The 15339-nt window shown below is 43.4% G+C and overlaps 1 protein-coding gene across 3 annotated transcripts in view; it reads right to left on the reverse strand.

Moving 5' to 3' along the window:
- Positions 1-15339, reverse strand: part of PODXL2 (podocalyxin like 2) — an 81309-nt gene that overhangs the window by 1148 nt on the left and 64822 nt on the right. For 2 of the 3 annotated variants that reach the window (XM_061618373.1, XM_061618374.1), the window contains 3 exons: positions 11406-11562; positions 5870-5931; positions 79-258 (listed from right to left, as the gene is read on the reverse strand). In XM_061618373.1, the coding sequence (XP_061474357.1) occupies positions 79-258; positions 5870-5931; positions 11406-11562 (399 nt within the window). Of the gene's footprint in view, positions 1-78; positions 259-1454; positions 1612-5869; positions 5932-11405; positions 11563-15339 lie in introns of those variants that run through there. The other variant, XM_061618375.1, reaches the window with a different exon arrangement.

A 15339-nucleotide genomic window follows, 5' to 3' on the forward strand; every position in this document is an offset into this window, starting at 1 on the left:
TAAGCAATCAGGTTGCACTCCCAACAATCAGTCTCAGTCCTTTGAAGAATAAAAGCTAGATACCACGTTGGGACTCACCGTGTTCTTCATCTTGGGAAGGCGCCTCTGCCAGCAGTTATAAATCAGTCCTGTTATAATGATGATGACACAAATTGAGCCAATAATGACCAGCACCACAAAGAGCTTCCCGTAGTCACTGTGGGTTTGGCTGGGACGTGACTGGCAACTTGATGTAGTTGTATAGTTCTGGATTCCAATCTAAAAACAAAAATAGTTGCAGAAACTCAATGTAATCAATAGAGTTGAAGGCTGAACAAGAGATTATCCCAATGTTACCATTTTGAGTATTTACCAGAATATATATATATTGTTAGGCATTTATTTTTTTACCAGACTAACCTCTGCATGCAACATTAAAAGTTTCAGAGAACTATTCATTGGGCAGCTGAGAATGTTCAAAATATATTTGCCACATAACTTGGCAAGCATTCCTAAATCTCTAGTCCGGGGATCGTCAACCTGGCACTTGCGAAGGAGCCCCAGACTCTGAGCTGTCATTTTTTTAGAGTCTCTAGACCTCCTAGGAAAAAAGTTACAAAGCAAAATGTGCAGATAGCCTTTTAAGTGGTTTCTGTGAAATGACCCAGTCTGGCTGCTCCCACCTGTCATTGTTTTTAGCCAATGAATGAAGTCAGAGCTGTGATTGAAAAGTGAGTTATTTGGACATTGGGCAGTAGGAATCTCTGGGGTCCTAAAGAGCTTCTGTTTTTCTCTCCCCTTTAGTGCACCTTTCCTGTTTATGTCTGATTTTCTAGTAGTCCTTGGGATCTCCACGGTTTGCTCTTCCTTTTCTCCTACCAGCCAGGATGCATTTTTCCTGCGGTGGGTTGTCTGAGATCAGGTACTCCTTAGAACAGGGTCGCCAATCTTTTTGGATGAGTGGGCACATTTCAAACTCTGAGATAGTGTTGTGGGTAGATGTTAAAGAATCCCCTCCCCAAATGGGAAATGTGAAAACTTTCCTAAGAGGCTTTGGCATTTGTACTGCTGTCCAGGAGCTGATGTTAAGAATTCGCTGTATAGATAACTTACAGTGTAATGGTATACATGTTTTCAGAAGTAAGACTTTTTGTGTTTAATGGGGCTTACTCTAAGGTACTGGTTCTTTTTTGGGTCACAAACCCCTCTGAGAACTTAATGAAAGCTATGGACTCCTTCCCAGAAAAATATGTGTAGACAGTAAAACATACACACAAAATTTTGCATACAATTTATTTTATTGCATTTAAAATTGATTTTTTTTGCATCCAGTTCACATACCCCCTGAAGCCACAGATTAAGAACCCCTGCTGTAAGGTAAATGGATACAGGATGGCAGCTCAGGCGTTGCTTTAGGACTGGCATTGGGGAAAAACAGGGTTCTTGTGCTTTTAACAGCTGACTTCCACTGGTAAACATGAGGTTGTCTGAGGGGGAAGAGCAGCAGCAATGACTGCACGCTGTCTAATTTTGTGTCATGCCATGCCCCCATTTTGTGACTCTTGCTCTCAGGAGTCTCAAAATTCAAAATGTGCTCCCTGGTCCAAAAAGGTTGGCAACCACAGCTCTAACCTATTCAGGAGACAAGAAACATTGAATAATAAATTCAATCTAGCAAATCACACTGCTTATTCCACAGCTTAAAAATAAAATGGGGGGAGGGGAAGACTGAGTAAAACAATCCTCAGCTTTCATTTAACTGGTAACTTTGCTGCATGCCATTTAGTGTGCAATCCTATACTCAACTTCTGAGTAGTTGAAGGCTAGGATTTGGCAGACGCCCCGTTACACTGGTGGAATGCCAAATGTGCTCCCAGCAAGAAAGCTATGCCAGTGGATCACTCAGGTTCTCTGGATGATGAGGGACAGGCACTAAGCCTTGCTGGGATGCTACCCAGCAGAGCCGATCTACCAGACAAAACATGAGGGAGGTGTGTGGGCCAAAAGAGCTGGTTAGCTTATGCAGGAGCCAGGTTATAGGTCCATGCAGGCTTCCTCCTGACTGACCAGATGTGCATGCCCCCTCCAAACTTTTACTAGTGTGGGTTTGGACTTTGCTTGCAGGGGAGTCCCAGGTTTGAATCCAAACATAGAACAACTGCCCTATGACATGTCTGATCCCTTTCTGCTGCTGCTGCAGCAGCTGACTGATTACAAAACTGCTATGTGGTGTTTGCAGTATAGGTTCATGCGCCAAAGGCTCCCTCTTCCCCTGCCCCCAACATGACAGGCACGCTATATGTGAGTGAGAACTCCCCCCGGTGAAGGTCCAACTCCTATCTTCTTCCTAACCTTGTGCCATATATAATGAGCCACTTGAGGTTACTACTCTGTGTGTGTGTTGCATGTCCCAGCCCCTCCCTTCACTTTGGCTGCTTGGCAAAAGAGCCCCTCTCCCCCTGAGCAGACCTTGAACCTTTGTCCCAGGTAGCTGTCTGTGTTCTCAGCAGGCATCCTGCCTAGGGAGCTACGTAGATACTGTGTTGTGTGGGCTCTCCTTCCTCCCCTTTGTGTGAATTGTGCATGAAAAAGGTGGCTATGAGCAGTATAAAGGGACTGAAACCATTACCTGTAAGGTTGCCTGGAGACTGGCTGTAGTGGGGTCACTGTTGGCTGTGCCACTGGAGGCCCTGTGGCATGTTGTGTCTGTGGTGAAGGGGGAGAGTGTGTACTGGGGGAATGTCTGATTTCACTGGGCCAAATGTGTGTGTAGTCACTAGCACAGTCCCTGACTGGTGAGCTTTGGTGATATTTCCAGGGACACTGAGGGTGTGTTAGTCATTTTCACACCATTTTAAAATTTTCTGTATTGAGTGTTTTCCCCTCCTCTCTTGGGCTGAATATGTATAGCATATGGTGCCTGTTTCATTGGCAAAGTGATGGCATCTCCCCCCACATAAGACTAGCATAATTAGAAGAGAAATAGAAAGACACAAATAATTTACCCAGAGATCTTATCCATGCTAAACAAGCATGAGTACCAAATATAAACAAGCAACATCATCCACTGTTGGAAAAGTCATGCCACTATTCATCAACGCAAAATATTGCTGACTAGTTGCTATGAGTCAACATATTCCAAAAAGCCTACTAGGCAATTCAGTCTATACTGTATCTTGCTTGTGGCAGTGAAGCCTTGTCATAAAGATCACATGCAATAGAGATGAGGGTGGGGGAGGCAAGAGAAAGGTAAAGATACAGAGTTCTCTGGTTAGTTAAGCAGGGTTGGGAAGAGGGAAAAATAAATGCATACATCTGAGACCAGTGCCATTATTAAATCTCCCTTTTCTGCTTCTCTTTCTGGCACACACACACACAAAAACAGCACACAAGAATTAAAAACAAAGCCCCAAACCAAAAACAATGCAAGAAAGCTTCAAGCTGATGCACAGAAGGAACATTGATTGTGGTATGTAGTATGCTCAATGGGCTTCAACATACAACATTGTATCCATCAAAGTTGTCCCATTAGTGCAAGAATTTCCACGTGTACAATGGGACTTCCTCTCCCTGTGCATCCCTCCAAATCTGCTCCAAAGGGTTGGGGGGATCCCCAGAACAGATCTGGGGGAGGCAGAGGGAGATGTGTGAGACAGAGAGGAAGACCCATTGGACAGATGGAAGTCCTTGCACAAACAGGATGACTTCATTGGATACAACCCATAGTCTTCTTCAGAGGCAACTGTTTTAGAAATGTTGAAACTAATGTTTTAAGTGAACTGCTTCAATAGGGTACAAAATTTTACCTCTGAAGACGACCATGTCAAAATGTGTTAGGCATATTACATATCACAATAAACATGCTCTCTAGCCCTCACCCCTGAAGAATTAGTGGGTTTTTTCCTGTGGAAGGGAAGGAGAGAATCTTTGGTGATACAAAACAAGATTCTTGGCCTGAGCTCTGGCACAGTATAGTTCTGGATGGGAGCAACGAATGGAGGACATAGGTATTGGGGGATGGAGGCAGAGTGTTGTAGGAAGAAATGCTGCTAGGAAAAGATTAGGGGGAAATCAAGAGTGAATAATAGACAATTAGTTGCATATAATGTTGGCAAAGGAGAAACAGACAGTGCTTAATTGATTTAAAAAGAAAGATGCTGAGGCTCAGATCTACAAGACAGATCCTCTAAAAGGGGTAACTTTTAGCCCCCACTCTCGAATTTCCCCCCAAATAAGAGCCTTCCTCTTTGAGCAGTGGAATCAAGCATCAAAGACCTTCCACAAAGACTTTTGGTGTTCAGAGAAACTGTTCAAAGGGAGCCAATTAGTTATGAGTCAGACAGCCTGATGCTCATACATTCCTACAGTGTAGGCACTCATGGATCTCCCCTGCAGTGAATTCTGTGAACTCCATAGGTAATCTCCAGCTCACAGATCTAATTCTAAGTGAGATCCACAAGTTCCTGCTTTATACAGTTCAGCAAAAGTAGTATGTCACATTTTTTTGAATAGTCAGAACTAGGGATATTGGAGAATTCTGTTGGAAACAGAAATGGAAATTGCTGCGATTTGCATGCTCAGCTGAGGTCAGGAACAGAAATCACGTAATCACACTATGATTTTTTTTAGTCCATAAACATTCTGTAAATATGTTATTTTCCACATTGGTTTTGATATTTCCTTTGCACTGAAATGCACTGAAATTATGTTAATTTTGGCTATAGTGGGTAGCGAGACAAAAAAATTTTTAGAACAAACTGAACAGTAGCAGAACAGAAACAGTGGTGATTGTGACAAACACAGGACGGGATGGAAATAACTTCCTCCTTACATCCCTAGTCAGAGCACAATACTGAGAAAAATGAAATCCTCCAGGAAGCAAGATCATTGTTGTTGCAGTTACGTTGAAAGTTACAGGCATCAACTGGATATGGCTTGTGATTACATTTGTTCCAAGTGGTACCAACCTCTTCCTCCTCTCATGTCTACAACATTTTATGAGTCATTTCTTCTAGGGATTTTTTGTTTGTTTTTCTTCAGTTTTTTTAAGGCTGTGCTCTCCCTTGCTACGTACGGCAGAGTATGCATCTAGTATATCTAGCATATATTTTTGTAAAGATGCAAATAGTAACACAGCTATCCCATTGCAATGAGGTTCTTTCACACAAACACATCAACCATTACATATAGGATATCAAACTGATGTCACTCACTTGTGTAATATTGCATAATATGGCTGAAATATACTTGAAGCAGGCTTTCAGTGATCATGCAGAAAACCCTTCAGCCAATTTCTAAGCTCTTGTTACCTACATTCAAGTTCTATAGAGCTTCACATATAACACAATAGATAGGATACAAAGCAACCCCAGAGACACTGTAAGGGCATATTTTCATGTCAACAGAGAATGAGAAAGCATGAGAAGCTTCCCAGCCATCAAGGGCACCTCAGATACCAAATGTGAAAGTTCAGCTCCTGCAAACAAGAGAATCTCTATGTACGGTGAGTAGAGAATATACAGTATCTAGGTTCACTGTGCCTTCAAAAGACCTCAGAGGCAATATCTGCAGAAGGTTGCAACTGATTTTGGTGTGACAGATGCAGAAAATCACTTCTGCATTTCTCCATACTCTTCAGCAAGGATACACAGGATCCCAAGAGAATATAAGCTTTAAAAAAGTAGGAGGCAATCCACAAAATTAGTCATAGCCAATAGAAATTGGCATTTGATGATTCAGCAGTTACCTGACAGGAAAGAAGAGATTTCTGATCTAAATGCTGAGATATTACTTTGCCTATTCCGTGCTCAGAGCCTAGCTAGGCTACAGCATGGGGCTAATTTTCAAGGTGGTCAGTTTAACTGCACTGTGTGACTGAACAAGGTCTTACCTCAGCTAAGCTCCTCCGCATGTCGCCTAGTGCCAGGAGAACATCATTCGTTGGAACAACGCCTAGGGGATGAAACACATTGAACAGAGAAAAAAAGCCTGAAGCATCAGTTCAGTGGGCTCTTCTTTATTACACTTGCATTTCTGGAGAAATATAATATCCACATTAAAGAAGAATTCTCTGAATACATTATATTACAGGATAACCCTTTCATTACAGCGCAGTAGATCTATTTCAGAAGCTATAATGGGTATAAGCGGAAACAGGTGAAGGAGAGGAGTACAGGAATTGAGGAAGCAGGAAATATATGTTTTCCTCCCACAATCAGTGCTTTCACTTCAGATCTGATCTGCAGAATCCACAGATTTCTCACTGCCATATCTGTCAATACCAAAACCACAGCTTGCCACGCTATCATTGCTTCGCTATGATCCTCAAAAATGTGGGTATCCCAGTGAAAATGGACTGCTTATCGGCAGGGCCAGCGCCAGGCATGCCAGGGCCCTTGGGCACCAGCCTGCCCGGGACCCAGCACATGCACACACACACGCTCCACCTACCTACCTTTCCCTTGGTGCATGCTGCCCATGCTGAGCGCGCATGCCTACCATCAACCAAGATGGCAGCCGAGGCTTCCCTAAGGGTCTGATGCCTCCGCCGCCATCTTGGTTGATGGTATGCATGCATGCTACACGCACACATCCCTGCCATCAACCAAGATGGCAGCAGGGGCATCAGCCCCTTAGGGAAACCTTGGCCACCATCTTGGTATATTTTATTTATTTATTTATTATTTTATTTATATCCCGCCCTTCCTCCCAGCAGGAGGTTGATGGAAGGCTTGCGCCTGCAGCACAATCAGCATTTACATCAAGGGAGAGGGAGGTGGGGCATGCAGGCGGGCATTGTGGGGCTGTGCAGCAGTAGGGGGGTGCCTGGGAGCTCCCTCTCATGATCCACGGCAGGGTTGGGAGGCGACGCTGCAACAGATTGCAGAAGGGAGTGCTACCCACCCTAAGGAGGGGCCCCTTGGGACCCAGGGGCCCTCAGCTAGAGCCCAACCTGGCCGCCCTCTGACACCGGCCCTGCTTATCAGCTCAGCCTTCTTCCCAGACAGGCAACATGTATAGTTGCATCTGCACAATGAAGTATCTTGAAAACCATTTGTCAGCTCTCACATGGCTTTCTTGCCAAACATGGTGTTTTCCCAGTTAGCTGGGGACAAGCCAGGGAGAATATGGACAAGAAAAAGTGTTGCACTTCATCTCTTTTTGTGACACTTTTACCAAGCCAAAGATCATCAGTTTGTTCATGGGGAAGTTACAGATGTGGACTCCTAATTAGTAGCAACTTTGATAACAATCGCGAAAACAGGTATCACAATGATGGAAAAACAACAAACTCACAACATTGATAGAACGGCTGAGAAAAACTTGGGAAACAGTAGTAATGATAAAAATGACATATAACAAGAATGCTGTGTTTTTAGAGAGATGGATCTTGTTTATACAATTTTGGAACGATAAGGTGACTGATGAAATAGTCCTGTTTAATTTGTTTACATTAATATAATCTTCTACCAGTATGTTTAAAAACACAAATATGTGTACGTTTTTCCCTTTCAAAGCTTTTTCTGTATTTCATTTCTTTCTTACCTTTTCCCCCTTAACTTTTTTGTAACATAAATGGTGTCAGATAAGTCAGCCTTCTTTTATATGTTTTTGTTGCCTTTATATTTCTACTTTTTGCTTTGTTTGTGAGCATTTATAATATGTTAATGTAACAACTGTAATTTAATTTAAAAAGACAGATAATACATTTGTTGGGGAGATTACTTCAGTTCGTAATACTGCTAAGGTGCACAATTTGATGCACAGCCCTAATTCTGGCAGCTGCCAAACTGACCAGTGACTACTACACTGGCTAGCCCTATTCCAGTTACAGAGAAATGACTTTACTGGAGTGTCATTTACAATCCATAGAAAATTTGATATCAACCTGTATAACTGCAAAAGCACACCGATTCATACCAACCTGAAAAATCACCATTTAACGAGCCAGTTTATTTAAGAATGACTGGAATATACTTTTATGAAGCTCTTTACCATTTGCAAATGTCTAAACTCAACCTTAGTGGCTTGTGTTCAAAAATGAAGCGGGGAAAGGTACCACAAGATGTACTGTAAAATAGTTTTTTTTGTTTAAGAAATAGGTTTAAAAAATGAGAAGCAAAAACCATTTCAAGAAATAGTTTGAAAAACAAGGGATACTGAAATAGTTGTGTCCATCATGGTTTTCTGCAGCCACTTTCCCCAACCACACGTGTTTCTGGAAAGGGGATAGCACGATGCAAGCCACTAGATGGGGAAAAAAGAGGGCTGACTCCATTGGGCTGGTGTGGGAAGCACACACTGATTAAAGCATTTACCCAGGCTAAGAAGCACTCTTCTCCTCACTTTCTCATGGAGGAGAAGGGTGACAAGGGAAGCCTCCAACACGGCTACTATTTATACAAGATGTGAGGAACCTTTGGCCCTCCAGATGTTGCTGAACTACAGCACCTATCAGCCCCAGCAAGCATGGTCAAAGACTAGGGATGATGGGAGTTGTAGTTCAGCAACTTCTGAAGGGCCAAAGGTTTCCCACACCTGATTTACACTATACTTCTAACTCTGTCCTCTTATATTACTATATACTACACACTGTTATATATGATATACACAATATAATATTTGGTACCACAGTGTGGTACTACAGAATTGCACTGGCTATCAATTAGCTACTAGACTAAGTTCAAGGTGCTGGTTCTGGTGTACAAAAACATACAGCTTAGGACCAGGATCCCTAAAAGTTCATATCTGCACTCTGCACGTGAAGGCCTCTTGCAGATATCAGGAGGTTCATTCTACACTATATAGGAATCAGGCCTTTAGTGTTGTGGAAACCGCTTTGGATTCCCTACAATTAAATATTAGACGGCACCATCTCTGTTGTTTTTTCGGTGCCACCTTCCTCGATTTCAACAAGGCTTTTAAGCAGAGATCCTTTGCAGTCTCTTTTTGTACGGGAATTGTGTTTAGATGTTTTTTGTTTTTGCTTGTATGTTTGCCACCCCAGGCTCCTAATACAATGTAACTACACAGATCATCAGCTGTGTTTTCTTTATATCTGTGTTGATTTTAATGTAGACATAATATTTTAATATTTGTTGTACACAAAACTGATGTTGTAGGCTGTATAGAAGAGTTTTCATACACAAAATACACACTATTGGGCCTGGAATATCCCAGGCCTATAGCAACAATAGTAGCACATCTCTGTGTGTACTGTTTCCATAGACACAAAAGTGATCTGAGAAGTTTTAGGCCAAGGGGCATCAAGACAGTGCACACATATCAGGGCTTCTCAGATGAAGTGGCAGCACTGGTGGCTATTTGGTGTCTCTGTACAAATCTCAAGAAAGGTGGCCATGGAGTGACTGAGTTATCCTAGGGTGAGTAACCATGGAAGCAATCAGCCTGAAGTAAAGAAAGGCGGTGGTGGTGGTGGTGAGTGTCATGAGCCCCGTGGAGTGTTCCTGAAGTGGTCAGGAGGAGAAAGAGATAAAGTGGAGGGGCCCAGTAGCTTGCAGCAGGGGAATGCTGAAGGCTTCACCACATTTGACAGTGACAGTTCCACCCCCTTGGCTCCAGTTACAGCAGAAGAAATGCTGTCTGACCAGGAGCCAGCCCCTTTCTCTCCCGTCCACCCACCCTCCATGCCCGAGCCGCCACCACTGCACATGCTTCCTCTAGAGATTCCCAGGGGGTTGGACTCGATGTCCTTATAGGCCCCTTCCAACTCTACTATTCTATGATTCTAGGGGAGGAGGAATCAGAGGCTCAACCCAAGTTGCTGTCTAAGATGGATCTCGATGAAGTGCCACCACCGCCATTGCCCAGGACACACAGATACATGTCAGGCATGCACAGGTAGCTCCAGCTTTTCCAGTTAGGAGTGCTCACTTGCTCATGCAGTCTCATTCAGTGAAACCTTCCTCACACAAGTAGAAAGAGCCTGCCCTGAACCTACTTAAGAGGTCTCAAGGGATGTGTCTTAACTGCTGCAACAACTTCTTAGCTTTGAGTAGTCATGCCTAGTTATGCTGTGTAGAGATGTAGAATCCTCGGTAATCTGTAAGCTGATCTGTGAAATGCCCTAAAATGACATATCACATTAAACATAACAGAGCAAACCACACCAGTGAGTCTGAGTCTGAATCCAATGGAGTTGGCCAAAACAGTGAGGCAGAAAGAGTCTTCCTCTCTGCTGCCCGCTTAAGAGGTTTCTCAGAGACCCACCACTGTGCCAAATCCACTGGAACTAGACATTATGTTTGATGTGACAGTAGCGATACCAGCAGGGCCTTCTTTGGTTTTATTGAAATGTTGCCTGTTGCAAATTTGAAATAATAAAACATTAAAAATTGCACATGTGTGTGCAATTGCATGTGTATGTGTGCATACACTTGCACCTGCTTTTCAGTACGGAAACATTGGAGGCTTCTCACAAATCCCTCACATTATGTCTAATCTGGTCCTTAATTTCCACAATAATACCTTTCATTACACATTCTGGCACAGCTACTGCATAGGCCCTATCACCTTCTTCTCCTCTTCCCCATAGCATTTAATAATGCCACAACAGGGGTTATGAGGTTATCACATTGGTTGTTTCTCCATCACAACTTTCCTTCATTGGGTTGGAAGCTCCTGGTATGATGATACCATGTCCTACTTTTTGCCCTACTAAATGTTGTGGGGGAGAGTAGGGAGAAAAGGACACATGGGGACAATACTTGTGGTGCCATTCACACATTAACTATAATATGTTCCAACCTTATATATCCAACTGTCATTACTTTGAGAGCCAGCTATCATGTCCCTGCTTAGATGCCTACTCATCTTCAGCCAGTCAATATGTCCTTGAAAGTGGGCTCTGCTTCAGATGAGGAAGCTCTGGCAACCACAGTACCATATAACTTAGTAAGGATGTTACATATCACATTGCAGAATCTGTTTTTGGCTATCCTTTTCTCTCTAAGGGAGCAATAGTTCTTTTAAATGCATGGGGTAAAGTTCAGAAACTTGGATGAAGAGACACAAGTGTTATGTGTGAACAGGACTTAACAGTCTGCCCTAGGGAAGGAAATAAGGAGCTAACATGTGCACAAACTCAAAAGTGTGGAAGGATGCGTATGTGGGGAGGCAGTGATGAAGGACATACTAACACATAGCACTTTGAAGGTCAGAAGACAAGAGACTACTCTAAAGTAAACGACTAAGAGGGGAGCAATAGAATTTGAAAAATGGCTGAGGAGAATGACAGCATATAGCAGCTATGGCATCGCACATTACAAAAGGATCAGTGTGATGTACAAGATGAGAGGAGGTTTTCCTCACAGGGGAAGACTAGAGCCATCAAAAGTACAGTGAGATAGTCTTAATTTCTTTTAGTACAAAGTAGTATCTTTCTTTACTTTTCCATAATAACTTACCATGTTCTCCAGCCAAGGTCATTAGCAGATGTTTGTCGTTCTCATTGGGTTTGCTTAGGGAGATCAACCACTGGCCCTGTAATCCATTCTCATACCTGGAGAAAGCATCATCCATCAATGCTAGCAATTGGAGGCCTCTTTCCACTCGGAAGTCCTCCTGCAAGAAAGAACATTCGTCAGTCTCTTAAACAGAGGCTTATGCCTTCCACTGAATGCAGACTCACACATACCCCATATCCCTGTTGGCAGAAAATAGCCTGTAGGTTTGGGTGCAGGCTTTCAGGAAAACAAACCTAAGTCAGTCTCAGAGAGTGACAACTGTTAAAAACACTGTTAAAAATCTTTTTTCTTGTGCTCCCTAGTTGTTATTATATCATCTATTAATCACCTTCTGCGCAACTGTCTCAAGGCGATGTACAATAAAAACAGAAAAACAGTTAAATGCCCTCACATTAGCATCTCCATCTTAGTTGCTATTTTCAAAATGCACCTTATTTTATTCATTTATATATTTATATATTTATTTATTACATTTATATACCACCCCATAGCCGAAGCTCTCTGGGCGGTTTACAGCAATTAAAAACAATAAAAACAAATATACAAATTTTAAAACACAAAAAACAATTTAAAAACACAATTAAAAAAAATTAAAAACAATTTAAAACCACATTCCCAATTTACTTGTGAATAAGCACCATTTTCTTGTAGGAAAAGTTAACTTGTTTTTAAAACAGCAAAAATAAAATGAGCATCTGTACACATGTACATGCCTGGCTGGCCCCTCTCTATAACTTGTTTTTAAAGTAAGAAGAAAGAAATTACGACGGGGCACCCAGTTTAACAGATACCACCAGTTTCAGAGTTCACAAAAAATGCACTTAATTTATTTCATTCAGTCTGGTTACATAATCTAGGTTCTCTATATGAACAGTCTGAATTTTCTAGTTACAGAAGAAGTTTTATATTGAAATAGAAGAATGTAAGCTCAAATTTTAGTGGAGAAACAAAAACCCAAGCCTTCTTTGAAGTATCCTGAAACCTCAGCCCCTTGCAAGCCTACTTATAAGAATAAAAAATAAACAGCATCACCAGTAAATATATAGCAATCCAGAGAATGGTCTGGAGGTGCCTGATATTTGAAGTTAAACTGGTAGGGGTCAAGTTGGAGGACACTTTGATCCAGGCCTGTAGCCAGGGTGGGGCAAATGGGTGCACTGCCCCTCCCAGACTGGGCTTTGCTGCCCCTTCCACCCCCTTTTTTTTGGAAAATAGTCTTTTTAATTTATGTCATGACAGACAATGGCAGCCTCTATTTAAATGATGATAGCTTGGTTGAAGAATAGGAGCAATTCAAGAATAAAACTCTTTGAAGCATTCTGTGAATAAGGCAGGGCGACTGCACAATAAAAACCTCATCTGGAAGAGCACACAGAAGTCTACTCACTCAAGACTTTCCCTGACTGAAGGTGGATTTTTCATTATCATTATCACCCTATAATTACTTAAGTGATCCTGAAAAAAACCCCAGCCTGTATAGTAACAGAGTTAAATATTAGAACTTTGTATTATGGGCTGGAGTTAGACTCCACCCTTTCATTTGTGTTCTCTACCCAGCCAGCAATAAACAAGCATGTTTGTTTGTACGGGTTTGTTTATTCTGCAATTACAGTAGGGCCCCGTTTCTCAGCGCTCCGCTTTTCGGTGTTCCACTAATACGACGCCAGCGGGGCAATCAGCTGGAGGGGGGGCTGGAGCTCCCCACTCTCCAGCTGATCTCACCAAGGAGGGAAAGATCAGCTGTAGAGCGCTACAGCTGATCTCCTCTTCTAGCGCGATCAGACTCCCGCACTCAATCTGATCGCGCTGGAGGAGGGGAAGATCAGCTCGAGCGTGCTATAGCTGATCTCCTCCTCTTCTGGAGTGATCAGACTCTGCACGATCAGCGGGTTAGGTTCCAGACCCCCGTGCTATAGCTGATAATAATAATAATAATAATAATAATAATAAATTTAATTTCTTCGTCACCTATCTGGCCAATGGCCACTCTAGGCGACTTACAAAATTGTTAAAATACAATTAATAAAATACAGTAATACAATATAAAAACAACACATCTGCAGCAACAATATTAAAACTGGGCAGGAGGCATTTCAGTTATAACAATTAACCCTCCCCGGATACCCCGAAGGCCTGCTGAAAGAGCCAGGTCTTTAAGGCTTTCCGAAACACATTTAGGGAAGAGGCGTGCCGGAGGTCTTGTGAGAGGGAGTTCCAGAGAGTGGGGGCCGCCACTGAGAATGCCCTCTCTCTTGTACCCGCCAATCTGGCTGTTTTTGTTGGCGGGATTGAGAGAAGGCCCTGTGTGGCCGATCTTGTCGGGCGGCATAATTGGTGGCGTTGAAGGCGCTCCATGAGATAAACTGGGCCGGAACCGTGTAGGGATTTAAAGGTCAATACCAACCCCTTGAATTGGGCTCGGAAAACAACTGGTAGCCAGTGTAGGTCGAACAACACTGGTGTGATGTGATCTCGGCGGCGACTATTCGTAAGTAGTCGAGCCGCCGCATTTTGTATCAGTTGTAATTTCCGGACCGTAGTCCAAACGAGAGGTGACCAGGGCGTGTACCACTAGTGGAGCTGGTGAACAGGGAGGTAGGGTTGCAGCCTTCGTATGAGGTGTAGTTGGTACCAGGCTGCCCGGCTCACTGCCGAAATCTGAGCCTCCATGGACAGCCTGGAATCAAGCAAAACCCCAAGGCTGCGGACCTGGTCCTTTAGGGGTAGACTCACCCCGTTGAACTTCAGGTCGATGTCGCCCAACCTTCTCCTGTCCCCCACAAGTAGTACCTCGGTCTTATCAGGGTTCAACTTCAGCTTGTTCCTTCCCATCCATCCACTCACGGATTCCAGGCACTTGGACAAGGTCTCCACAGCCAACTCTGGTGAAGATTTAAACGACAGATAGAGCTGAGTGTCATCCGCATATTGATGACACTGCAGCCCAAATCTCCTGATGATTGCCCCCAGTGGCTTCATATAGATGTTAAATAGCATGGGAGAGAGGATAGAGCCCTGCGGCACACCACAATTGAGAGGCCAAGGGTCTGATACCTCCTCCCCCAACGCTACCTGTTGGTACCTATCGGAGAGAAAGGAATGGAACCACTGTAATACAGTGCCTCCAATTCCCAATCCCTCCAGGCGAAGCAGAAGGATACTGTGGTCGACAGTATCAAAAGCCGCTGAGAGATCGAGGAGGACAAGAAAGGTGGATTCTCCCCTATCTAATGCCCTCCTCAAATCATCTACCAGAGCGACCAAGGCTGTTTCAGTTCCGTGACCAGTCCTGAAACCCGATTGGTATGGATCTAAATAATCCGTTTCATCCAAGTGTGCTGACAACTGGTTGGCCACCACTCGCTCAATGACCTTGCCCAGAAATGGCAGGTTCGAAATTGGGCGGAAGTTATCGAATACTTGGGGATCCAAGGAGGGCTTCTTTAAGATGGGCTTTACAATTGCCTCCTTGAAGGCTGATGGCATCACACCCTCTCTCAAGGATGCATTTACCACCGCTTTGATCCCCTCGCCCAATTTCTCTCTGCAGCTCACAAGGAGCCACGAAGGGCAAGGATCAGTAAGACAAGTGGTTGGCTTCACAGATGAAAGCACCTTGTCCACTTCCTCAGAGGAGAGAAGCCAAAACCGATCCCAGTCCACCGGCATGCAACTGGCCTTCTTCTTGGCGGTTTTCGCTTTTCAGCAGGGGCCTGGAACCTAACCTGCCATATGGGGGGGGGGCTACTGTATTATGACAAGTAGAGTAGGATTAGGTGCTTATTGCTAAAGGGTGAAATAAAGATATAACTTAAAATGATCTGAAAAAATATCTACCCTAAGTTAACCTTTACTCTTTTAAAGTACTCACTGT

This window comes from Rhineura floridana, chromosome 3 (assembly GCF_030035675.1).
Source record: "Rhineura floridana isolate rRhiFlo1 chromosome 3, rRhiFlo1.hap2, whole genome shotgun sequence".
In the NCBI taxonomy this organism is placed as follows: domain Eukaryota; kingdom Metazoa; phylum Chordata; class Lepidosauria; order Squamata; family Rhineuridae; genus Rhineura; species Rhineura floridana.